General features: G+C 43.7%; 2 protein-coding genes across 7 annotated transcripts in view; both read right to left on the reverse strand.

Annotated features, from left to right (window-relative positions):
• si:dkey-40c11.2 (drebrin-like protein A) overlaps positions 1–11,927 on the reverse strand; it is a 30,311-nt gene extending 18,384 nt beyond the window's left edge. Inside the window, exon 1 of the mRNA XM_041937205.1 lies at positions 11,584–11,927. Coding sequence (XP_041793139.1) covers positions 11,584–11,675 — 92 coding nt within the window. The 5' untranslated portion in view covers positions 11,676–11,927. The remainder of the gene's footprint in view (positions 1–11,583) is intronic.
• Positions 11,928–18,117: 6,190 nt separating this feature from the next.
• rhobtb4 (Rho related BTB domain containing 4) overlaps positions 18,118–27,821 on the reverse strand; it is a 42,081-nt gene continuing 32,377 nt past the window's right edge. For all 6 annotated transcript variants that reach the window (XM_041937018.1, XM_041937015.1, XM_041937016.1 and 3 more), the window contains 4 exons: positions 24,695–24,845; positions 24,411–24,499; positions 24,157–24,262; positions 18,118–23,801 (listed from right to left, as the gene is read on the reverse strand). In XM_041937018.1, the coding sequence (XP_041792952.1) occupies positions 23,623–23,801; positions 24,157–24,262; positions 24,411–24,499; positions 24,695–24,845 (525 nt within the window). In that variant the 3' untranslated portion in view covers positions 18,118–23,622. The remainder of the gene's footprint in view (positions 23,802–24,156; positions 24,263–24,410; positions 24,500–24,694; positions 24,846–27,821) is intronic.

Raw genomic sequence — 27,821 nt, forward strand, 5'->3', positions numbered from 1 at the left:
CAAGAAGATCCTGGGTTTGGGTCTGTATGGAGTTTGCATGTCCTCCCCCTGTTTATGTGTGCAAACTGGGTGCCCCTATCAAATGCAGACAATGAATTTCCCTACAGGGATCAGTAAAGAATACGTTAAGACACGATCCCCATTACTTGAACCTGCAGAGACCCAATCATTGTTTTTCTCTTTGGCCTCTCATTAAGTGATGAAACGTGGGTGTCAAAATGATGTAGACTGCTGCTGAAGGATGATGTTTATGCGAACACCTCTCTGTGCTTATTAAATATCCCACAACAGAGTTGACCTAGATCGACTTGGAGAAAGAGTGCCAGAAAGAAAAACACAGACAGAGTTGGGAGGGAGAAAAGGAGAGAGAGGATGTGACAGTGTGTCTAGAAAAGGAGGTAAAAAAAAAAAGAGAGAAAAGCTGCAAAGAAAATAGAGAAGGGAGAAGCACAGAAACAAGTCCTGATACTCATGATTTGCTGCAGAGGGGTCAGTCAGGTGCCCCGCAGAGAGTGGGCTGTAACCACTGTAATCCCCACAGACCAAGCAACAGGGCCCCTTAATAAGAGCTGCTGAGCAAGAGGGGATAGAAACACGGCACCAAAGACTCCCACAGGACGACTTGAAATTACATTAGTGAAGTAATATGCCACAAATGAAATGCATCTTGGTTGTTAATTGAACAGAGAAATGTAATTTACATTTACTCATTGGAAACCAATGCTGGTGTGTTGATATGAGCAGACAGAAAGACAACAGCTAGGGGGATGATTGTGGGGTGACCTCATATATAAACAAGCTCAAGCAGTATGTGGTTTATGAAGCAAGGTGTAATATCCCTTAGCTGTCATTTCAGCTGAAGTCATTACCTAACATGCCCCCTCTCCCACTGAGATGGGATTCAAGTAATGCCCCATGAGAGCGGTGTGTACCAAAATCACTGTTAGTGCAGGAATAATAAGCAGAAGCATATTCTATCATAAAACCAACACTTCCTCATAAAACATATACTGTCTAACTTCAGTCCACCATATCGTGTCTGCTTCATTCCACATGTATTATTGTGTCAGAAGAAAACCTGGCTCGGAGAAAGGCCTTATGTAAACCTCTGGCAGAGGCTCTACGCTTGTGTTATGATGTGATGGCAGTGCCTAGCACAGAAACCTTGATCCAGTTACCAAACCGTGCCAAGTCCCAGTCAACAGCAATTACACTGGCCAAACAGACTGTCAGGATATCCTACTGGACACACACCCACACACATACACATACAAAGAGTTTGGTTCTGTCAATACTTCACTTTCAGCAAAGCCTAAAATTAGGTAAATAAATCCCAGCAGTCTTACTGTAAATGAAAGGCGTGAATGAACACTGCAGAATGTCCTACTTAAATAATAAAAATGGTACAACATGAGGGCCAGTGCATCGGTACAACTCACTGTATGTAAGCAACATTGCACCACAAAAAAGCTTAAACTTGTGTTGAGTTCAGCACCTGCAGTAATCTTACCACAATGGCAACAAATAAGAACTTGACCTCGTGCTCTGACAAATTCAGATCGACACAAGACTGCTGGATCAAACATGAATCCACTTTTTGAATATTTGTAGAATATTTTCAAGCAATCTAACTGTATCAATAGAAAACAAGCAAACTTGCAGGGCTCCAGTGACCCCCGAGCAAACAAGGTATCGAAAAAACCACCACCTGCTTTGCACGCTTCAAATACTTGTGAAAACTTCGACAGCCTTGCTGCAGGGTGTTTTGACATGCTGAAGTGGAACTGTGACTTCATGTTAGTCCTAAGTCTCAACTGTTTGTTCTGTTGTGCCCTTTCTCATCTTGTTTCATGTAAAAACAAATAAAAATGACCAGTTTTTGAATGCATATATCGAGTAGGACAGCTTCAAGTAACCCGTACTTTGTCACCATGGCAATATTTCTCTGCTTTTTAGTTTGCTGATGATGATGATGGTGAAGTAAGACTCATACTGATGACAAATCATGTTTAATCCCCTTTTAACAACAGCTATACAAGTCTTGAAGTATAAGTTTGACCCATATGAGTACTTTCTCAGATCCACCCAATGAGTAACACTGACTTGACTGTATAGTATTTGACTGGGTGGAGGACACAGCAGACTCCCCTGGAGACTATTACAGACCACTGGAGCTATTTAGCCTGCAGAGAATGTTAAATAGTGGGAGAAATGACAGAGGCGACGGAGAGCAAAATTATACGAAAGAACAGAAAGTGCAGCTCAACTAAATGCAGGAAAACCTGGGTAAAAAGAAGTACAGCAACAAACAATATCAGTCAGTGGGGGGTGAGGCGGCGAGGGGTGGAGGGAGAGACTGGATGGAATGCTGACAGGAGGAGGGGAGGGAGGAAAATTTCAGTTCTCAGCAAAACGCGGAGCCAGAGAAGTTTAGAATATGACAAACCAAACAAATAAGTAATTAAATCACTGCCAAGCGCCAGTGAGAGAAAACAGCGCTGTCTGTGCTGAGGCAGATGGAAAAGAGCGGGGGATGGACAAAGAGAAAGAGGCTGACACAAAGTACGCTGCTGTATTGTAGATGTCCTGAGACAACTTCGCAAAACCCATCATTAACATCACTGGGCTCTGACCAGCTGATCGTAGCTGAAGCTATGATGAACTGTGAGCTAGTACGTGTAGCGGAGGACGGCACGGACAACAGCTGGCCTCGTGTTACAGCCATGAGCTAATCCACTGATAGCATTAGCCGGTCACTCTGCAAACAGAGCTGCACACGCACTAATTGCTTGACCGCCACATTTCTCTCTGCGTAACACAATCCACACCATCAAGAGGGTGCGTGTGTGTCTGCTTCGCCATATTTTGTCTCAAGACGGAATGTGAGAGCGACATTTATCACCGTTACGTGACATGTCGCGCTGAACCCCGGGCAGGCAGAAGCTTGGAGCAGCTCAGTCTTGCTGGTTTTAAAGAGATTACACAGAAACTGAATCCTTCTGTTTCAAAGCCACAGGACACACATCACTTTAGCATGACAGACTAGACCTCCCCAGCTGTGTGTTGCATATGTAAGAGAGGATGCAGGTATGTGTACACGCAAAGGTACAGCAGTTCATATGCCTCTAACGTGTATTTTTGTGTCTATTTTTTTATATTTTTTATATTGTCAAAGCTAAGTGGTGAAATCCATGTTTTGGGCTTAGTATAAGATGGTTGCATGACATTCAATGACAAGAGAGTGTGTGCTTAAGAGTGATGGGGCACACCAGAGGGAGGGATATACTCAGGTTGGAGAAAAGTCACTTAAAGGTTCACACTGTGGAAAACGATGAAAAGCGCCAGGGGATGTAGATAGGTATAAATGGGCAGGCTAACAGGGGCGCACTTAACAATGGCACACAATGGGAAAGAGCCAGAGTGTATAGGAGGTTTCCAAGGGGGCAGAAGAGTATGTGGTTATTGGGGGCAAATGTCTTGAAGAAAGTATTACAGGGGAATTTGTGGATCTCTATGGGGTAAATTGTTATGGGAGGTATAGGCTTTGTTCAAAGAGCCATAGAGGAGTGGATGGGAACTTCATTTATTTTCCTACACCTGACATGAGGAGGAATAAATGGAGAGGAGAGGAGAGGAGAGAAGAGGAGAGGAGAGGAGAGGAGAGGAGAGGAGAGGAGAGGAGAGGAGAGGAGAGGAGAGGAGAGGAAAGGAAAGGAAAGGAGAGGAGAGGAGAGGAGAGGAGAGGAGAGGAGAGGAGAGGAGAGATGATAAACCTTCGAAAATCGTGATCCAGTGGGATCACTCTGGCATTTCCTGTGCATGCTGTCCCACACTGCTACACACACACACACACACATAGGAACAGCCTCCTGTCTCTATATCACAGTTATTATGGGACCATTAAAAACATGATGGCATCTTATCTTCAGCCATTTCCTTCAACTAAACAAAGCAAACTCTCTCAAGTATCACATGTCCACTTAGACCTCATTTGGCTGCCTCTCTTCAAGCTTTGATCTTCCACTCCGTCCTCTTCTACCCTCCACCTGTCTTCTCATCTTTCCCTTTCTTCGCTCTGTCTCTCCCCCAACTTCGGTCATTCGCTGATTCTGCTTTGCAACAACCTCTTGTCAAGACCACCCCACTGAACTTCACTCACGGCCATTCCTTCTCTTTCCTCTCACGTTTTCTTTTCTCATCTTGTTATTCCTCTACATTTCTTACCTAGTGTCCTTGTCCATTCAGTCTGGCCCTCTTCACAGCCTCCTCACTCCCTCTCCACTCATCTCCCCCGCTTCATTCAGTCTCTCTTAACAAACAACCAAGCTTTCCCACCAGGGTCGTCAGGACAACGGAGCCCCCCGACTCTCCTCACCCACCCACAACCCAATCCCACCACCAGCAAGCGAACAAACAAGGCAGGATAATGGAAAGTTCCCAGTCATGGCCGTGCATCCAGTGTGACTTTGCTACAAGATGCTAACAGCTACCGCCAGACTGTCATGATTATAACCATGCTGCTCCTTTGTAACCATGGTGAAGAGGGAGCAATTGCTTCAGCAAACACAGCTGATGAGGCCTCACAGTGTCAGCAAAGCTATGGGAATGAGACAGGGTGGGTGCCCTTATTGAATTGGCCCAGTGTTTGTATGTATTTGCATGTGTCGTTGCACACCAAAATATGCATGAAGGTGTCGGTGCCTGTGCCTGATGAGCTCACAACTGTGTAATTAAGAGGAAAGTAGCAATAAATATGCTGTCATCTGTCAAAAGATTTGCAGCCATCAGACGCTGCTGCTGTTGTGCTTGGCACGCTCGCAAAAAGAGGCGCGCCACAGCAACACAGAACATGACGAGGCGTTCAGGCTCTGGCTAATTCAGTAGCTCAAGATGCCAGAAAGAAGAGCTTTCGAATACATCCAAACACTTTCTAGATGTCAAACATTCGGTTTATTTCTGGAAATATGGCAAAGAAACAAGCCTGCCTGTTCTCTCTGCAACCAAGATCGCTAATAAATGTCCACCTTACAATGAGAGTTAATAATTTAGCAATTAAACAGCTGTGTGGGAGCTACCCTGGAGGATGTGGATGCAAATCCCTGCTTCAGCAATTTCAAATCCAAGCATGCCAACAACCTCAGACAGGTCACTTTCATATCTCCAATACTAGTAGACAAGCTTCAGTGTACTTGAGTGCCACAATCTTGGTTTCATGGGTTAAATCTTTGGCAAATTCTGCAGCTCAGACATGCATAAACATCAACAGAACAATCTATTTCTGTGCTATCACACTGTAGCTCAGACATCCCCTAGAAGTGCCTCAGCTGGACACACACATTATTCATCCTCCTGCCAATGTTTGAAGAAACACTAAAATACAGATGTTTTCAGACAGCTATCTGACACACCCTTGGCTATCCCACTCTGTGTGCTACACTCAAGGCCCATTAGCTAGATTAAACAAACAATTCACCTCCTTCCAGCTCCTAATTTTCATAGAATTTGCCTGAACAATTCATCTGGTTTCACAAAGACACAGCCAAAGGTTTGCAGCAGAGCCTTGATCTTGAACTGCAAAGGGAAACAATAACGTGTTTGTTGTGCTCGCTGGTGTGGGCACAAAAAGGAAAGATTTCCAGTGGAAACAATGTGCAGAGGGCATCTGGGTTAAGGTCAACCACCGAGGCACTTGAGCAAACAAAAGGGGGAATTGACAGAAAGGTCAGGTGTGAGGACGACAAAATGCTTTCAGGTTTATTGTTCATGACGTTCTATATATAAAACTTTTCAATACTTTACAATGGGTACACAAAAATGTGATTAGTTGCTAAGGTACGCGTAAGGATGACTCAAGAAAGGCCTGATAATTAACGAATCGTTTATGAGTAGTTCCAGAATAACTGTGATTTGAGGGCTACATAGTTGATAATGATGAGTTACTGGAGAAGAGAAGGGGGATGCTCTATTAATAAATCCTTAGGTAATAATTACTTCATAAACATCTGTGAATCAACATAGTGACCACTTTCTTCATGAGTCACTCCTGGTTAACTACGAACCAGCTCCTGAGTGGCACAATAGTGTAGACTCATTAGGGAAACTTAGTCACTTTCTCTTGATGCATCATACAGAGAAGTTACTAAACAGCTGTTTATTACTTAAATAATTATGACAAGTAGCTACTGAGTTATCACTGGGAGTTCACAACAAGTTCCATCAAGCAGCATTATACAAGAACTGGTATTTTTTGCAGCTTAATGCAGAGTGCAATGGAGTTCCACACCGCTGTCATATCGATGTGATTTACAGCATCACAGCATTTACACGATCATATTTTATGAAGAAAACATTTTCTGGTTTTCCCTCTGATGTCCTCCAGCTCAGCTGCTCTGCCTCAACAGAGTGTCCTGATGGACAGATAGCTAAAGCACCCACTAAGTGCTGCCAACCACAGCGGCTGTGTGCTAATTAGCTCCGTTAACCGTGCAGTTAGTGGTCCTATTAGCTGAATGAATGAGCAGCAGGGGAGTATTTGAGTATCTCCCAGTCTGGACTCTACAAACTCATCCATTTCTACTATATAGTCCTCAAATCACAATTATTCGGGACTTAGCCTCACTCGTTCCTTAACTACACACTCTTTTGTGTACTATATTGTAAAGTGTCACCAAAGAGTGATGCAACACCCGCCTGATACAAAGCCCTCTGGTGGAATCACAAGCCTCGTCCGGCCACACCGCAGCAGGAACATGACACAGCCCTGCCTGGTGGAATTTGTGGGTAACAGCTCTGCAGTGCCACCAAGTCATGAAACATTAATGACCAACCTTTTGCATCTTCTATGGGGCAATTACAAGTCACACTTCAACACGGTGTCAATTTGTGGTCTTGCAACCAACAGTTTGCACGCTAAGAAATCCAAACGTACAGAGACACACACACAATACACACACACACGCAACACACACACATACAGTACAGCCTTCTGCAGTCATGTCTCATCATGCTCGAAACCTACTATTACCACAGCAGCTTCATCTCAGAGCTTAGATGGATCTAAACAATGTTTAAGGGAGTAGTAAGCAGTTGTTTAGTGATTACTGTTAGAATGATTCTCTAAGTTCATTTAAACAGATATACATACAACAGCCATTAGAGCCATCATCGTCATCATCGTCCAACATGCCACCCACAGACATGCTCACACATGCAGCGAGGAAAGCTGAGGGTACTTCCTGCAGAAAGCACAACTGAGAGGTGCAAACCTTGTATCTTTGAAATATCAACTATGTCGATGGCAAGCAGTTGGTTTTTAAGCACCTTTATGTAACCCAGATGTGTCTGTGTCCTACTGGAGCACTTGCATGCTTATGTTTTGCCCTAAAGTACACTGGTCAGCCACAGTGTCCAGCTGACTTTAAGGCCCCCTGGTCAGGCCAAGTCTCGTCTTTTTAGCTCTAGCAACTGTGGTTAAAGGACCTTTGGGTAAAGTTGCTCCTAGTCCTGAGTCCTTTGTCATTTCACTGCTGTCCCTTGCAGAGTCTGTATGGTATGAAAGGCAGCCCTGATATCTGGCTTTAGGTTTTTTACAGTAACAGTAATGTGATAAGTGACAGGATGCATGCTTCTTAAGAGATCAATGGAGATCCATGTCACAGACACAGACAGCTACTGCAAACTATTATACAAGAAGCAGAGATGGAGAGAGAGACAAAAGAGAGAGAGAGAGCAGACCGGGCATTGGTCCAGTTGACTTCCCATTTACAGTACACTGCTATTTATATCAAGAATCGATCAAACATGTCCTATTATCGTTCAGCCTGTTAACAACACTGCGTGCAGCCTTTGAAGCCTTATCCTGAACAGCTAGAGGAAACCAACCAGACTGCTTGTTTTCCTCATGTGGGATTCCACAGTCAGGTGACCAGAAGTATTCGTTTCAAAGGAGAACCCTCACAACAGCTCATGTGTCAACAGATAGCATTAATAAGCCATTCAGTGTCAGCTGTGTCTTTGTGGATGAATGAGGAAGTGAAAAAAAAAGCAGAACCTTTCCAAGGAAGTTCAGGCAGTGAGTTATGTCTTGATAACAGTGTGATGATAATGGTTGTTTATCTTTGCAAACAAGATGACTGACTTGCTGCACTTGCACATATAATCTCCCTCTGGAGTCAGGACATACTGTACACCTATACACAAGCAGAAGCACTCAAAATGGCAGGCGTGCATCTTACCTTCCTACCTCCCATCCTCTCCCCGCACCCACAGGTGTATTCCATGCAGCGCGTAACTTTAGACTCCCAGGAACAATTTAGGTCTCGGTTAATCATGCATGAGCCTGTGGAAATTCTGGCAAGCAACAGCAACACAAACACCTCGGGCCTGTGCTGAAATAAAGGCTCCTCCATTTATCATCGACAGGAGAGTCCCTTCTAAAGAGATCAGAGGCCTGAAGAGGAGGGTAGTGTGTTGCTTCTTAAATAAAAATGGGTGAGATTCTTGTACTTTCAAATCATTTTTGGTGGAGTAAAATCTGGCCCAGTACAAATAAAACTGTACGTATGTAAATAAAATCTGATCCAAGTCTAGAACTCGGCTTTCAAAACAGAATGAACGAAGACGAGATCGACTGGTCTCTGAATACTCTTCTGTTACTACAATGAAATCAGATATTTACTTTATGCGTCACTGCCTGCAGACTGTAATAATCCCTGCAAGAGAACATAGTGAAACACTTAACGCAAGCACAACACGCAGTATCAGAGCAAGACGTCTATGGGGAAGGTGTGTTGAAAGTCAGCAGGGCCTGCAGATGTCTGGATACAGCCCACACCCAACTCTGATGAATAGAGGTCAAACTGCTCCACAGCGCAATAGGAATTCCCATCTGATATGCTTTGCAAGGCTTAAACAATGCTGTAAACATTTTCTAAACCGATTTCTCCCCTTCTTTTACATGCATGGCTAAGCTGGAGCTGCACTCTATTTGATACTTGGCAGGAAGGCTCTTCTGTTAAGGCTGCTTTGGAAAATTGCTCTTATTTACACTGTCTTATTGGCTGAGATGAAAATGTGTGAAATGTGCAGACCAAACCACTGACTGGGGTATTTTATTTAACTGTTAAGGGGGAAAAAAAAGACAGGATAAAAATAGAATAAAAAGCAAGGCTCATATGAAAGATGTCAACATAGTTGCTTACAAATGTTTCCATTTGTGTATGGCCACATTAAGAACTGTGACCTTACTTAAAGTGCCAATTTGACTCATTTATTTTGGTGTAAAAGGAGCATGAATCAGGGTTTCTGGTGCTAAGAATTAGAAGTATTTCCTCAGAGGATTAGACAATGTCCTTGGGAACATGCATTTTCACTGTTTCTCTTCCTTTCAGTCCCTCAAAGTACACACAAACACAGAAAACATGCAGACAGCGGAGGTTTCCAGCCTACAAGTTGGAAACTTTGTAGTCCTCAGTGGTCTGGGAGACACAGGAGAGACCTCCAAGGCTGTGTGTTGAGCAGAGTTGTCTGAAAGAAGGACGCATTGAAATTGCTCCTCTTTTCTTCAGAGTCTCACCCACAAAGGGTCTGTTTCCCATTCAGGACACAAGGTCATTAGATAATACGCACAGGGACCTCAAGGCCACACTGTGGGGGCGGGATCGTTCAACAAAACCAGCCCCCTGCCCCTCTCTGTACAAACGGCCCAGACTCACTTTAATGGTCTGCTGCAGGATGCATATGCACATCCAGAAACAAACACATTCACATGCAAAGTCACATGCACTCACATAAAACCTCTTCGACACACGCAGACACGCATACGCGAGGTGTGTGTCTGTTTCAGTGGTTTGACAGTGGGAAACATGACATCACCGTGTCCCCCTCCCACCTCTCTATTCAGTCACAGCAGAGTTATTTAGCCTTTTAAAGTGGCCCCAATGAATTCTGGGGGATTTCTCTCTCTCTCTCTTCCTTGTAAGCACAACCAAACACATGCAGGTTGTGGATAGATGCATCTGTACGTGTGTGTGTGTGTGATTGTTTGAGAGGCAGTGGGTTGGCAGATTTGTTTTAGACTGAGACTTCAGGAAAATGTTCTCCAATGAGAAACTGCTGGATCAGTGAAGTATCAATATGGAAGTGTTGCCATGGGACCAAACCTCCATGGTGATACCGAACATGGAAACGAGATTTTCCAAATGTAAGAAAGACTGGAAACTAAGCATGTTATGCCTGGATGGGGAACTTCTTTCCACCCCATTCACAAAGATGTCAGATTTCAGCTTGTCAAGGTTAACTCACAGAGTTCTAAATCTCATATCCTCAAGCCTGCGTGGCGTCACGAAAAGCCAGGAAGAAGGTGGGAAAAAGGGGGCAGCAAAACCCTGTGGCAGAGAGAGATTTGAGGCAGAGGAAGATGAACAGAAATGGACAGAATCAGTCCTCCACTTCCACATGAGAACACATGTGGAGTTGGCCTACTTCTTGAAACTATAACTTCATCAGAGTGAGTGGATACGTGGAAAGAGCGGGGTCATAGCTTCTCTAATTCTCCCTGTGCGAGCAGAGTATAGCCAGTGACAACATGTCTGCAGCTGGAGATGACAATACCACACACACACACACACACACACACACACACACACACACACACACACACACAGCAGAAGTGAGGAAGAAATTGGAGAAAGAAGATGAGACCGTGTCAGAGTTGGAGACTGTCATTGTTTGGAAAAGATGGATAGGTTGCCATGGTGACAAACCAGCCAAACTCTATGACAAAAGGACAGAATGAGCCAAGTGCCAGGTGATCAGGTTACAGCATGTATATACTCACATATGCAAGAGCACAATTAATGAAATTAAATATTTTCAGCTTTTCATCTGTTAAAGAATCATCCAGAGGCGAGAATTTAAAAAAAAATTGTGAACATTTTAGTTATTGCTCAACATTTTACTAATTATTATATGTTAGTTAGGTTGTGGATGAATGTGCTGTCAAATTAAAGAGCCTCTCCCTGAAAGACAACCCTTGTCAGAGATCAGCACATCAGCAGAAACATGAGCCTCAGCACAAAGAATGAAGGCTCACAGCTCCTAGGGGAGAATAGCAAAGTCATGGAGCGTCAAGTCAAGGCCCCCGTGAGAGCAGCGGGCCGCCGGCCAGGTGCTGCGCTCTGAGGCACACCAGCCGCCTGGCGTGCGTAATGGACGGCGACCCTCACCTCACTACGGCTCGCTAGAGGGGAGAGACAATACTTCACTGTGCTACTACACCAGCCTGCATGCATTTGTCACTGCTGGTCCAGGCTGCGTGCTGTCCCTGTGCTGGCTACCTCCGTATCCCTCATTGGATTAATTGAAATCAAGCCTCTTCTTACGCAACATTCATCCTGGTTACGCGTAAACGGCTACGACTCGCTCAGCAAAACAAGATGGAGAACATGAAAGTTCCACGAAAGTTACTGATTCTGCTCGCCTTTGTAATTTTCTCATTATAATAACGCAGAATCACAAGGTTGACATTTAATCTTTTGTGTTGTGCTGCAGACAAACAGGACGCTGCTGAGCAGTGTGCGTTACCAGTTGGTGGAGGAACGGGGGTTGAGGATGTCCTCTTTGGCCGTGAGCAGCGACAGGCTGTAGGTATCAAGGTTGACCGCTGGCGTGCTCATGATGGCAAAAGTTTCCAGACCACTCCCGCAGCTTCTGTCTTCACTGGTCCCGACGGTTTTCGGGGTCGGAGTATGTGCTGGAGAACAGCCACAGCGGAATACGGAGGGTCGTTCGCGGCCGAGAAAACTGCAGTGAAGCGACGCAGGTTCATGCAACGTGAGCTTAAGTTCCAAATTGGAGCGATCTGTGCAGGCGCTGCGCACTCACAGCGTGGAGGAGTCCGCGACTGCACACTGGTCTTTGTGCAGCGGGATAGAATAAGTTTGCACTAGAAAGCCCCACCTCCCGTTGAGAGAGTGGAAAGCATAATGACTTCACTAGCTGGGTCACTTGGAAGAAACGCAAGCACTCAGCAACACGTACAGATCCTAACTGCCTCATGCATCCTCCTCATCCTCACATTGACTTGGCAACCCTTCTTTAAGGCAACTTCCCTGCCCCTCACTGGCCTTACATTAATATAACAAACGTTGTGCTGTGTGAAAGCAGTGGAGTTATTGCACCATATCACCACTTTTACACAATACTGCAAGTAAATGAATGATAGCCGAGGGTCAACAGCATGGAACAATCCAATAAAAGTATTTATTTTGTGAGTTATTGTTAGTTTTCAAAATAATTGTGATGGCTAAGCTTTCTTTTGAGCAAAAACCCACCATAGGAGTTGTTGATGTGGTTTAGAGGGGCTACAGGAGCAGGGCGGCAGCTTTGGATCTGTCAGTCTCCCTTTGTCTCTTTTTTTGTCTTTGAACCGGCCCCCACTGGCCCTTGGCAGACTCCAGAGAAGCCATTTACAGTGCAGGCAATCTGAACGAGCCAAAGAGGGGCCAATTTCATGGGAACTGAGTCCGAAGCAGGCAGCACAAGAGAGCAGGGGAGGCTGTTTCAGTGTTTGAGAGCGGCTGGGGGTCTGTTCAGTGGCTGCCCAGCAGTGACACACACACACACACACACACAAACCGACCACACAAACTCCCACAAACGCTGCCCTGCACTGATGTACGCTCACACATTCACATGCTTACAAGAGCACAAGCTGCGAACTCCAGACACACTCCCGCACACACTGGTATTTGACCGTGGGTCAGTGGCATGGGGGTTTAAGATCTGGGATTATGGGACGTTTCCTGAGCTCTGTAATTTACTTAGCAGCCATTCTTAGATAATCCTGGACAGACGCGGAGGATAAAAGTCACAGGTTTTTATTTGCTGAGGTGTCAGGCTCATCCTGGGTCTGACCTCATGACGTTTGATTTCTGATCACTGTTGCTAGCATGTAATACACCGCGCCATGCTTTTCACTGGCAAGATTTGATCTGGAAACAGCTCCCAGTGGCTGAGTAATCCTCTGCCGAATATTGGATTGACACGTCACCCGACGCAGTGACTCGTGAAAAAATAACCACTTCCTTTTAAGGCAAAGAGCTTCCATTTTGATCTTTGTATTCCTCTTCCTTTGGCCACATCTTTCACCATCAGGGTTGCGAGTATTTTTCAGTCGGGGAAATATGTAATAGGTCTGCTGCTGCAAATGCAAAGCAGATTTTTAACAATTTAATGATTTCAGCGTTTAGATTAGAGGCGAGCGAGCCACTGTGACAGAAAAGATATCTCTGGTGTTAAAAACATTGGCATACTTTAAAGTAGTAGTAAAAATAGTGACATAAATGTGGCCTGATGTTTAGCGTTAAGCCTGACTGTATCTTCTTTTGTTTGTTTGTTTGTTTGGAAAAGTAATCCCCCCCCCCAAAAAAAAAAAAAAAAAAAAAAAAAATACGCTCACATTTGGTAAACCCTGACTGTAAGCTGTGTGAAAAATGTTGCAATCGTTGTGTAAGCTAACATGCAGGTCAGACTGACTCTGCTGCTCTGGCCAAAGCTTACATGCCAGAAGGACAGGGGGCATGACATCCCCATGCCGCTATTATTCTTACAACTTCCTGCTATTAGAGGCTCTCCTGCCCTTCCAGCCTCGCAGCCCTTCACCGTGGATGTGAACTGCACTGCTGTTATGCTCCACTTCAGAGGACTTTGGCATTTCCTCTGCTGGGGTGCGGTGGCAGCTGCTGTTGGGGATGGGGTCTAAATGTGGGAATGATTGTATGTCCAGTGGGGATTTGGATGTGTGTGTGTGTGTGTGTGTGTGTGTGTGTGATTTTCCCCTCATTTACTGAAACTCCTTCTCTAATTGTCACAAGCTTTTTGTTCAGCTTCCTGCCTTCCTGATGTAGTCCAAACTAACGGAGTGTGGGTGACAGAGCGTTGAGTGGTCCAGTGACACGGGACATCCTCTCGTAGTTTCTCAGAGAACTCTTAACTTTTAAAACAGGCATCTCAGATAACTCACCGCTTTTTAACAAGTCATTCTGCATGGGACTGTCCTGCCATCTACTGATGCGTGACACTAGGAAACATAATCTCACTCTGAACTGACAAAATAAACTTCTGCCAAACAACCCACTTCCTTGTAGGCATGGATTAGTCCAAATCCTGTTTTCTTGGGGGTGCATCGGGGCTTGCGTGGCAGGTTTATGTGTGCTCAGACCTGACCTGCCAGAGATGTGTTTGAGTTCAGGGGTCACAGCCTGAGCTTTGTCCTGCTGTTGTCCTGCATGTCACTAATGATATGTTTTCCGCTGCTCCTCTCCTCGCCGACATCCCTGTGCGTGAGCGTGCTCTCTCATATTTGCTTGTGTATGAGCAGCTGCGATGGCTGTAATCTTCTCTTCAAGTTTTCATAAATACAGCCTTTCCACTGGCATTTTCCCATTGTCATGTGAGTGCGCTGTTTTATGGTATGAGCCGCTGGAACGTGTCCAGCCTTTAATCTGTAAGTGCCATTTGTGCCAGCTGCATTTCAACCTCATCAGAGTGTGTAATACATGGTGATGTTTCCTCATCCCACGGAAATCATCGAGCACTGTAGCTTACTGCTACAGTCGTAGCAGTTAAAATCACATGATTTAACCAAAAAACAAAGATCTCTTGTGCAATGTTCAGGTACATTACTGTTAGTTGTGGAAACAGGAACGTTTATTGTGTCCCTGAAGACACTTTGGCAGCTCTGTCTCACCTCCTCCTGTCTTGAAAACGCTGAGCTCAGTGGAGGAGTCATGTTATTGCTTTCCAGGAGGTAGATAACGAGGTGGATGAGGGAGAGGCTCACCGGTGGCGATGATACAACTGAGTGGATGTTAGTCACAAGCGATACGCCTGGTGGTGCACGTACATTTACCTGAAAGCTGAACTCACAAACATAGCAGCATTTCTTTCATGGCTTTGCCTTGAGAGAAGACTGAGGTCATCTGAGGTTCTAAACAGGCGCGATGAGTGAAGGAAACATCAGAGGTATGTGGAAAAGATGGAAACAGAAGGCAGAAAGAGAAAGAGTGTATACATGCAAGTCAAACCTACTCTGTGCCCATGTTTGTGTGTGTGTGTGTGTGTGTGTGTGTGTGCGTGCGTGTGTGTGACAGAGAGAGAGAGAAAGAGGTCTACACATTATCTGTGAATCTGGGTGTCTTCTCATCAGGCTTCCAGGTGAGGTCAGTGCTCAGCTATGCGCCTCCACAACAACCCTGAGATATCTTCCCCTTGAGCCTCAGTGTGTGTGTGTGTGTGCAAAAAATCACATTCTTACCTCTGTAAACACAAACCCCAAGGACTGAAAAACACGTTTTTCCAAATTGCTTCTTTCTCCCTTCGCTTTGCTTCCCTTTTTGCTGGATCAAACCGAGCAAACATGAGCTTTATGACTTCCTCGTCCTTCCGAGGTGAAATATGACAAGCGTAAACAAATGGCGGGGTCACGCACAAATAAAAAGAGACCACAAATCTCCGCTAAAAAGGGACCTCCGCGTCTGCTTTCCCATACAAAACAGCCCTGAAATTAGACCATGGTGTCAGGATGATAAAGTGTTCATAAACTTTGCTTTGAGAGGCCTTGATTTAGAGGTGTGTGTGTGTTTGCGTGTGGAGGGGCCGACAGTTTTGTTTATGGAGCAGACCTTGAGGAGGTCTGGACCAACAACATGTAGACGGGACACACATAGAGGAGGGCGACATATGCAGAAGGATCTGCTGTCAATAGACCTTCTTTCACGTTTGGGATTTCTAGTTGGTCCACTTTTTACAACAAAACCTCGCATGTGTGTGTTTGTGTGTGTGTGTTGTTGTGTCCTCTGAAGATCTGCAAATACATTCTTGTTCGACAAAGTCATCATGTTCTTCAAGCATCAGCATGGTTAATCGAGCAAATCATTTCCGCTTCCATCATATCACCATCATGTGGTCCGGGACGGCGCTCACATTGTGCTGTTCTCAGCTGTAAGACAGCGTGAAGTCCTTCGCTCTCGTATTCAGATCGTCTTATCTGCTCCTGAGGGAACCCTGGAAAATGAGAGCCAGATGTGGTGATGTCAGCCTGTCTGCGACTCTCAGCTTGTTTTCTGCGAGGCGAGGTCGGTGGGAAATTTGAACACAGCCCACAGATCAAGGAGCTGACGCAGCGTGAAGGTCTCTAATCAGTGTTCAGACCGAAGCTCGTGACCATGGATGACGCTGAGGTCACCGCTACAAAACTAGTAAATTCCTCCATTTACTAGAGAATGAGAGGAAAATTAATGTACGTCATTGGCTGTTCAGAGTTTGCCGGTAGGCAGCTGGACTGGTGTGTTTTCCAAGAAGGGTCTGATTGTAACACACACATCGAGATGGCATATGGACACAGATATTCCTCCGCCCTCATCACTCTTCTAAAGTTACCCATCACCAGCCACATCACTAAACATCACCATGGCAACACTCGGCCCTCTCCCCCCATGTTTCTGTGGCTTTCTGTGATCCTTCACCAGACTTACTCTATTAAAAGTCTCACAGCATGTTGATCTTGATGATGCATGTGCTCGGGGAGCCGCTCGGTCTCTCTTTCATCCGAAGTCTCGAGAAAATCTAAAAACAATACACAGACGGAAAGACAGCTTTTAATATCGAAGCTGAACAAATAAAGCATGAATGATGAGGCAGATGCTGACTGTGTTTGGTAAAAGTCGAAAGGGTGTTTGAGCTTTTATCTCAGTTTCACTGGAATTCCAATCAAGACCAACGAATATTAATGAGAAACACATGAAATTCGAGTTTAGGGTGGATTTTCTGTTCGTGCCAATAGTCAACCAATGACACCAATACTTATACATCTAATACATTAATAAACGTTGGCCCATCATATTCAGTTCTCTTTGAGAGGGAGTGACAGACTCACCGATTCTTTTGCCTTCATGTCAAAATTATATAGTAGTCCAGGGTTTATTGGGGTCGTCCTGGTTGACAGAACCGGTACATGCAGATTCAATGCGCTGCTCCGTGGGAGTTAGTGCAGCCACTTCCTGACAGCAGCTCAGTCGTGGCCCTGAATGCCAGAGGACCTGTGCTGCTGGATCCAGGGTTATAATACCAATCTTCAGTCTTGTATTTTAATCACAAACACAAAATAAAGAGATTATCTGTTTATGTGTGTGAGACCCTGAAAGAGGTGCCACAAAGGCTTTAATTCAAACTGAAAAACCAGCATGATATATGTGAGGAATACAGCTTTGGTCGTACTTTAAAGAGATGACTTTTGCATGTAGAAAATTCCTGTTCAACCCCTTCATTCTAAAGATGTCTTTTTCTGCAGTTCACAAAGCGAGGCTGCAGAGTTGTTTTCATCCACTAGGTGGCACAGCTGTATCAAACTTGCTGTGTGTGTGAGACTGAATGCATTTTGTGAAACAAAAGCTTTAGAAAGACAAAGGAAGAATGGAATGGACTGTGCTTTGTTTTCTTTTTCATTCTTTAAGACTTAAACTTTAATGAATTTCTACAGCGTAGTGGCTCATCTTGTGTACGAAACTCATCATTAATTTAATGTACAGTAACTGCCCGCAGTTTACTGTCACAACAAATCATATTGACATTGAATATATACGTTCTGTCATATCTTTTTTCAGGGAAACCTACATATAATACCAGATCAGATTGTTTGATTCTGGTGAGCTTTATGATGGAATACATGTTGAAACTGAGAGTAAATCAGTGCGCACCTGAGTGTTAAAGGCAGCTGTATCATCATCACTTCATTTTGAAATTGTCTGTTTTGGTATCGCACAATGCTGTGTTTAAGACTTTTTACCATCAGTCACTTCCTATGCCTTCAGTTAGAGTTCTGCAGTCATTACTGAGTGTGTCTGTGCGTTCTCATTCTCCTTCAGTCTATTGGTAATCATGTGTTTAAGTAGATACAGGTGTGCATGTTCTGAAACTATGGCTATTCTAATTTTTATAAACTCTAAATAGAAGAAAGCGGCTGCGTCCTTTATATTCACATTATCTTGCGTTCTACCTTGAAACTGAGTGACGTTAGGGGAAACAGAAAAACACAATAACAAACGTGAGACAAGTTCAAAAGATTAACAGTTTTAATAAAATCCATGTCAAACATCAAAATACTGAAATGGCAAATAAAGGAAAAAAAATCTACTTTTGTTTTTTTAAATTTTGTACAAATCACAGTAGTTCAAAAATATTACAAATGTTTCGTTTCAAAACATTTTTTTTTTTGCAAAAACAGCAAAACATTCTGATTGTTGTATATTTTCTTGAAAGCCCTTAATAGTTTGTGAGTGTGGTGTGCTCTTTCTTTTGCCTTTTATTGTAACACACACAAATGACATGAGCCGTAAATGTTAATAAAACTCATATGAGTCAATGGAAACAAAAGTGCATAACAATACTATACAGTATATACGATCCACTGAAAAATAATACAGTATAGACCAGGGGTTAATCACACCATGTCTGTCTATAGAAACACTCTCCCTGTCCTGGGTCTCCATGTGCATACCATCCTACTGTATGTATACACCTGCTTAGCTCATAGATACAGTGCGGTGAGCAGTTATAAGGTGAGAGGTTAATTCCAGCTGGGACTCATCAAATTTACAACACTGTACTGTACTTTGGATAACAACTATCTTCATTAAAGCATATTATAGTGTATACATAGCTGTCACAGCTAATATCTGCCTTTAATCCAACCAGTAGTTCACAGATGCTGTTCCCCAACTTACAATACACTGACGTTATGCATGATTGCAACACAGACAATTTCAGCTAAATAGTGGAAGCAACAGGGCAAACTCTTGAATGAGAGAGAAAGAGAGCACGAGAAAGTGGAAAAGTAAGAAGATATTTTCATTTTGATCAAGAAAACTGGCAAATATAAAGACTTAGCACACTTATCAAAAAAGTCATATTAGGCTACATAGTAGAAAGTGCAGGCACCTGAAAGAGTGCGAAAACATTTTTAAACTGCTGGTTTGCTGGGTTTCTTGGTCATTTCACAATTTGTCTGTTGCGTAGCTTTAGCACAGATGTTATGACATACTAAAACTGTAAAGCTCCATATCTGTGTTAGCATTGGAAGTTATCACTATGACCCCAATAGCCAGTAGCTATATGCTAAGCTGCTGTGCATTAAAGAAAGCTGCCTACTTTTCTTTCTGTGCTCAAACGTGTGTATTTCTTGGCTTGATCAACTTTATTTTGAGCCCAGAAGGCTGCAGGTGCAGCGCTGTCAGCCTGTACATAATTAAAAGAGTGAGATTTCACTGAAGGCACAGGAGAGGAGACACCCAAGACGACCAAAAGCGAGGTGTTCTCTCAGTCACTAGGCCTCACATCTAAAAAAGGAGGGTCAGGCCTGCTCAGAAGGAGGAAAAGAGTACAATGTGACTGTGAAAAGGTGATACGATCAAAGAAGACAATGCAAATGAATGGAACTTTGGCCAGTAGGGGTCAGTGTGGAGCAAATATTGAGGGTTGAATAAAGCTAACAACTTTCAAAATTTAGCATCTTCATCTCTCCCTCTCTGTATATCAGGGTTTCTCAACCTTTTTTGGCCCATTTATATTTCCCACAATTCTCAATTTACACCCCAGTTATTGAACAATAATCAAGTTATCGTGAACTGGTGGCATCCAAATATACAAATAAAGATTTTAGCGATTATGACATATATTTCAAACCTACAGTATTTATTTTTTTTACGTTATTATTATTTAAGTTTTAGACATTTCCTATTACCAAGTGACCCCAGATAGGGCCCCGAACCCAAGGTTAAGAAACTCTGCTATATATACAGTAGCCTATGTCAGACTCCAAAACATGCATCATGCTTTACCCAATTCCTCTGTCATTACATGCAGGCTAAACCCAAACATTGCACTTGGCTTTCAGCCATTTAGGACATTCTTAAAATATGTGCATTACAATACTTGATTTCAGTTTGCTTTTTATGCTTTTTAGTTTTATGCCCCCAACCCAATATCTTAAAATAGCAAGAATAAGCATGATAGATTGTATTAACTACAGTAGAAGCACAAAAGGGAAAGCTGTAACACTGCACAGCAGCAACAGATCCTCTGCATTTGTTTTCCAAGAAACTCTCTGTAGAACGTCCCAGCAGATTATTTAAAGTTGTATGTTTAGTGATGCTACCATAGGCTGTGCTGAGCTAATTAAGTTAAACTGAGTTGTGCATAAAGCCACATAGCAAGAAGAGAGCTACTGTGGGGATTCAGTGCCTACTAGACCTTAAACAATAAGCTGGATAAGTCACGTTACCCAGCTCCTCACTAAGATGTGGGAAATTTCGAAAGACTTAAGTGGAAATATCGTGCTACAATCATCATGTTTAAAAACAATATTACTTAAGGAATAATTCATGCTAAGCACAGAAAGGTACAGTCATAGACAAAAAGAAGAAGAAGAAGAAGAAAGTGCATTCCAATACCAAGTGTCATTATAATGACCAAGTTAGGCCACCATGCAAATCAACCACATTCTAAAAGTGGTTGCACCCTCCCAGCACACAGGCCAGCCAGTGCTCATTAAAAAGCTTTGCTTTATCAAAGTCAGTGGTTTTGAAGTTACACTACAGGAATCAACCTGTCATTTTTATTCCTACGTCTCAATCACCTAGTCAGTGGAGATTTCCGACCACAATGTGAGTCCTAAATCCAAATAATCACCAGTCTAAAAAAACTACTAATGCAAGGCCATATGATTAGACCAACCTATACTGTACTACACTCTACCAAGAGATTAATTTAAGGCCATTTGTCTGCATAAAAACGAGCAGTAGGCCTAAAGGTTCTCCACAGGCATGGCTCGAGTTGGCTCAGAAATCCCCTCCAGATGGGTAATGGCTGAGGGTGCATAAAGCAACACCATAATCCATTTTGCAGTTCTCACATTATCGTGGCCATTGTCTACTGTGTCCATCATGTCAACCACGGCAGAACCTGTCCGCCGGTTTGATGTTGCCAAAATCCCAACTAATTTTTAGTTTTGTCCAACTATAAGGCACATGGACCAAGAGAAGAGGCTTAATGGGTCATACCAACCATTAATAAGACAAATCTAACAGCCATCCCTTCTATGGGGAACTAAAAAGAGGCCATGGAAGTCCATCAAAAACTGTCCCCCAACCGTCTCCTCTTTAGGTCTCATTTCTAAACTCCCAAAGCGCTGCACTGGGATGGTTTAAATATCCATGGAGAAATTCCAAAATATGTAGGTTGCATGTAATGCTGACTGAGACTTGTTCACTTTTACACCACTTTCACTCTTTTCAGAGAGGATTCAGTTCAATTCTCACTCGGGTCTCGTGAGATCCTATCTGACTTCTATTTCGGTGGCTGACAATGATTTTAACACGCCTCCCGTGGACAACGGCAGAACGCACCACATGTTTCACACAATCTGTCGATCTCCTGCAGTTGCCTGGGCAAAGCTGAGGGGCGCAAACCCACAAATAGAACAACGTGCTAATAGAAAGTCATCACCACAAAGTCTCGTTTTCACATTCGGCCCTAAAGCCCAAAGAAATTAGCACCCTTTACGAGAAAATCAGATTTGCTCTCATATGCAGTTATACATCAAGCCGTTTGCCATTTGAGACAACACTCACAACCGCAAATTCAATCTAAAGTTATATTATTTTCCTGGTTAACGAGGAAGCGAAACAGATCCCACTGTTTTTGAATACAAAAGCGGCAAAAGACATTACAAGCTTGTAACCACTGTATGTAAAATCTGAAATCTACACATTCTGAAAGCACTGACCTATTATGACCTCTTACAGACTGTTAGCATATGGAGAAGAAAAAAAGTGTCAAAATTTGAATACCATAATTGCATTTCTGCACATTCATCACAGGTAAAGACTAAATAACTAGACTTAAACTGTGAACATAAAATCGCATGTGTCTGTGTGTTCATGCGGACACTGTCTTATTGTGTCTTCAGCACCATTTTCAATTCCAGCAAGAGGAATGGAAGGCAATGTCCAGCAGGGACACTTTTCTCCTGACACCACGGACTGAAACGAGGAGGGATTCGGTTATTACGCTGCCTCCTTCTCCTTAAAAGCCACTTTCTCCTCCATCCCCTCTCGCCACTGAAGGAAGCAGGGAGCCAGGAACGAAGAAAGTGAGGAAGCAAGAGATCAAAAGAATCACAGCTTTGGTATTCAGAATTAGGTGAAAATCAGGGTTTTAAAATGCACTAATAACACTGTGAATGTGCTTTAGCTTTCTTTTAACACTTTGCAAGGATTTGAGTTATACTGACGAGCTTAATATTTGAAAGTAGAGTGAAGGAATCACAGGGATTAAAAACTCCTGTTCGTGTGAGGGTTAGTGCCGGGGCCCTGAGCAGTGCTGCCCCTAGTGGTGTAGGGGTGTAAAGGCAGGCTGGCTGAGGCGCTTCCACGCAACCTAGTGGTCATGGACGTTACAAGCGGATTTGTTTAATACTGTATCCATCATTCCTCCATGGCAGAGGTATCAAGTAAGGCTAGCCCTCTCTACCCCCACTGTTGCTATCGAGTGGTCACTTTGAATGTCTCTGAGGTGCAGTTTGGTGAATCCAACTCTTTTTGCTTTTTTTTGCAAGTGTGGTGTGCAGGAGGCGGGGGTGGGAGGTGCAGCGGTGGATTATGGACACGAGGACCACACCAGTATTAGACTGAAGGCTAATAGCTGTGATCAAGCCTCCTGACTCGGGCATCCTAATTCATAAACGGTTTTGAGGTTCGCCCTTACACTCAAACCTGTGAATAACATCCCGTCTCTGCGGCTCCAATGACAATCATGGTCCTCAACACTTCCTGGGAGTAGTGTGCGCCCTGAACCCTGATAAGAGTGTCATAGAAGGTGCGGAGAATATATAAAAAGGTCAAATAATATCAAAATAATAATAATTACATTGTTAAGTGTCAGTTCCTGGGAATCCAGTGCTGGTTTTAGAGGGGTGGGCATTTCGCACGGGTCTGTGTGTGCAAGCTAACAGTCTGCGTAGAAGTGAAGGCAGAGGTAAGCTCCACGAGAGGAGCCGCGGTGGTCAGTGTGTAATAGTCATTAAGGTCAATGTGAAGGATGGAGACTGAGAGAGATAGAGAGCCCTTGCTCCCAGTCCAATCACTCAAAGGCTGGGACTCTGTGAGTGCTGGTGGAGGGACAGAGCTCTTGTGGAGGAGACAAGGGGCTGCACTGCAACGCCGTGGGCCCTTATAGATCAGGGCGTCTGGGAAGCACTCAACTCGGAAGCATCACTCAATCGTAATAACCTCAAACATACACCCACGCATCCACGCACATACCCTTCAGTTAAGTCTACACTTGCCACACAAGCATTCCAAAAAGCACTCATGAAGTCACCTACAGTTATAAAGAGGCACATACATTCCCCCAAACATGCCGACATTCAGGCATAGAAGCACTGAGAGCCATTTCTCCACTGATAGAGGGTTCAAAGACGACCGCCTCTATATACGTTACAGGGGGGTTAGCTTTCCTGGGTGGGACGACCCAGGTGAGGATGAAGAAGTCAGTGGAGGAGACCCCTTAGGAGACGTGGGGAGAGGAGGACGGGTGTCTCCAGAAACACCAGCCCCGTTTGGTGTGTTGCTTGCGCAAGATCTCCTCCTCACGCTCGCGCTCCTTCTGAGAGCGCAGGTAGCGGTCCTCCTCCTTCAGGAACCACACAGGAGGCCAACGCTGCTTCTCAAAGTGCCTCTGGTTTTCTACAGGGAGGAAGACAAGGATATGTCCAGAAAAGACTGCAAAATAAACTGTGTGTGTCCTTAATGTACCTAATGCAAGACATCATTTCTATTTGCTCATTTTTACAAAATCAGCCCATGAGGGACTAATGTGTTTCTCCTACTATCTTTATTTTTAGCTACCTTGCACTAGTACAAAAAATTCCGCCTTCCCACTCCAACCAAATGCTTGCTATGAACAAGTCACGGCATGCTGCAATTGTTCCAACTAGCTGCAAAGCACAGTTCAGAGTTTGACCGGGGAGGAAAGCTGCATGTGTGAAAGAGGTTTGGGAGAGACAGATTATCAGGGCCAAGAGAGGCGAGGTGCCGGTACCTGGAGACATGGCCTTCATGTCTTTGGGAAACTTGCGGCAGATGCTGTTATAATTAGTGCAGATGTGATGGAGGCACCAAGCTGATAGTTGCTTGGCATTGTGGAACTGCAAAAGGAAAAATGGAGGAGAGAAGTTGAGGTAAGAGACAATTAAGGTGAATTATTATTCATCATTTTAAAAGTACGACTTAAAATTAATCATTAATAAATTATAAATTAATTGTACATTAAAGGACGATTTTGCAAGGACATACCTGTGCAAGCTCGAGGTAAGCCAACACCTGGCCATCAATGTCACCCCCCTTCACCGCCAGCTGGAGAAGCTCGTCCACAGCGTGCTGCTCTGAAGATGCACAAAACGTACATAATCATGTCAGTATTTACCGCTCACATGCACCACTGACATGGGCCCCGCTGTCTCTACAGTCTTTTTACTGAGTCGCTGATAACAGGCAGTATCAAAACCATATTGTGCCACATTCAGTGTAATAGGGAGCCCTCTTTGCAACACTTCTAATACCGCAGAGAGAGTCTGTACCTGTGATTGCGACAAGGCGCGGCAAACAGAGACGGTTGGCCAGAACAATTAGTTCTATGGGCTCCAGACCAGGACAGGGCGTCAGCAAGCCGCAGTACAGGAACTCCAAGACTCCGTGCATACAGGCTGCACTGGTGTTAGGAATGGGTACCTGGAAGAAGACCATATCAAAAGTAAATAACACAAAACAAACATGAAGAGATAAAGGGCTGAAAGTCAATGAAGAGGATTAGTGGACTCCATAGGAATTTTAAAAAGTTCATGAAAGTACCTGCATGAGTTCATACTAAGCCTATAAACACTGCTTGTATGTATCTGCTCCTGTATTTGCACGCTTGTGTTAAGATACAAAATATGTTGGCAAATTCATACATGCTTTAAGAGGTGTAATGGCTGGAAATGAGCTGGGTCTAAAAGAGGCAGTAATATCAATGAAAGCGCTGCAGTGGGTATTTGGAGGCAAAGGGCAGAGGACATGCTGCTGCTCTGGTCACATTCTCTTTGATCTAGGCTCAGATGAAAGCGCTGTCTGTGGGCTAGTGGTGTGAGCAATATGGCTAACGCTAAAGAAGCCAAAGCACACACAGGCAACCCTGCAACGCTGAGCACAGTGAGATGCAAGCCCAGCCTTAATGTGCATTGAAGCCACGATCAGATTGACGCTCAGACGGAGCATCAGGGTTCTCCAAAGGGATAGGCAGCACGTTAGATTTTGCACATTATGCTGAATCTATGAACACGCACTCCAGACATGCACAGTTAAACATGTTTAACATTTGAATAAAACAACAAACAGACCATGAGGGCAATGTTTTATAGTGGGACAGAATTTGCACTTTAGTGCCAAAGTCCACTATAAAAAAAAAAAAAAACACCTGCAGTGACCTCTAGATGTCGCCATACCATCAAATAGACCTCAGCTGCACCAAAGGATCAGGTTATGCTGCTTTCCAGCGTAGCCCAACATTCAACTTTGTGGAGTTACGGAAATGGATGCATACAAATGAGGGAGACCTTTTGAGTGGCCTAATTACTGTTAGTCAGACCAACATCAAGTCATCGTCAGGTAATGCGCAGGAAGGACGGAAGGAAGGTAGATGATGATGAGAGTGATGACCTGACCCCTGCAGGAGTGCACCCACTGAGGCGCTCTTCAACCTCCACTCCCTTAACCAATTAGGAGAATGTCAGCTTGCCGCGACTTCTCGTTATGACTAAAATGTCATAACACCAAGACTCTAGAGTTTAAAGCCCCAGCTGGAGCCAGGGAGCATTAATGAGTGGACACATTCACGGTGACAGGACATTTATGGATAGGACCAGCTGTATTGACAGCTGTTCTTTTACCCCCTCAGTCGACCGTCCTAGAGGCTAATCAAGCAAGTTAGAGCAAGTTTATTTTATTTGCAAACCCATAAAGCTTAGGCTCAGAGTGATGGTTAAGTAAGAAGGAAAGGGAAAATGGCTGTAATGACTAAAGGGTTTAAATGAGAATCAGTCCAAGAAAGCCTTAAAAACACACAGGGAATTGAAGATTTTAAAGACTATAATGAGTGTAAAATACATTTCAGTCAAATCTCAAAATAACGTGTGGGTGAGGGAAAAGCAATGAGTCACGCAGCCGCCACCACAGATAAGGTACAGTGGAAAAACGTCGAGGATTCCTGTTAAGTCTGCCGTCTCCTCTTTTTTCACGAGTAAGGCAGGAGCTTAACAGGCTCTCACACTTGACAAGCAATACTCCGCTGTGATGCACACTCACACAGTGAACACAATCCAGGGGTGTACCATGACACTTCCAGCCAACTGCCTGCACGGACAGCAAAGCTGCAGACGCGTCTTTTGACTCTTTTGATTACTATCAGTCCTAAGACGATATCGCAATATATACTTCTGCGATAGTGATATGGATTTTCAGTTCCTCTTGAACTGAGCCAATAGTTTTGAGGTGGTGAAATAAGTTTGTTGTTACAGTCTTGCACATTTACATATTACCGTGGTTTGTGCTGCATCTGATGTTTTGTAACCACTTCCACACGGCTGAGTTGGTTAAAACTAACTACAGTGGAGCCAGTAGCAGCGCTTGTTGCTGCTGTGCATCATTGCAACAGCTAGTCAGGATAACGCAATTACCATGACATTAATTCTTTGGTTCATATTAAAAATTATACATATGTTATAGTGAACGGTATGCTGTGCCACACCCCTTTCATAGGTAAACCCCTTTTAAGCATGACTGATGGAAACGTGTTCATTGTATGAAATTTCTATAATGCTACTAGTACTAACCAGTAATACGGCAAATAATAATGATAATAAATCAGTTTGAAACACTTATCTTAATGCTGTTATGCACATAACGAGAATAGCCATGTTATCACACAACAGCATGCAAACTGAAATGTGTGAGTCTAAAAATACTGAGCAGGAAGTGTGACATGAGCATGAAAATAGAATTGGCTGACCAAATGCTATTCTCAGTTTTCTGGTATGAAGTTTCACAGAATAGAATGATATAATGCTATACCCACACCAAAGAAAAGAGCTGTAATATGATAATATGACAATACATTCTGTTCAGGGTCAAGGTTAATTTCTCATTTTACAACACAGGGTTGCACAATAAAATGTAAGCTGCAGCCCCTTTATGTTACACGTTATAAATATTTAAATAGAATGGAACAAAATAAAATAAAACATATATATATAGCGACTTATATACATTTATACCTGTGCATGTATGTCAGTGTAAAGTTCCATGTCATTTATTTATGGTGGCAGGTTTAAGTTGACCATTTCCTCATTGCTCATGCTGATGTCCTGAAATGACCTAAACTCTTTTTTTTCATCATATCATCTAGCAACAATATTTCATTATCACCCAGATTTAGCAGATCTCATATTGTCATTGTTTTCACTTCTTTTTTTGGAAATCTCTAACATCAACATCTCTTAATACTTTCTCCAGCACTAATTCCCTTTTAGAGTAAACTGAATATAGCCAGACCATCTGCTGTGTCACGGTTGTGTAATTGACTTATTGGGGCTTGCTCTAAAAGCTCTGCTTCTATTAAAGGACCGGTGTTAAGTGTTTTAGCAAGCTCACTTCCCCTGACGCTGCTTTTCA

This window comes from Chelmon rostratus, chromosome 5 (assembly GCF_017976325.1).
Source record: "Chelmon rostratus isolate fCheRos1 chromosome 5, fCheRos1.pri, whole genome shotgun sequence".
Classification (NCBI taxonomy): Eukaryota; Metazoa; Chordata; class Actinopteri; order Chaetodontiformes; family Chaetodontidae; genus Chelmon; species Chelmon rostratus.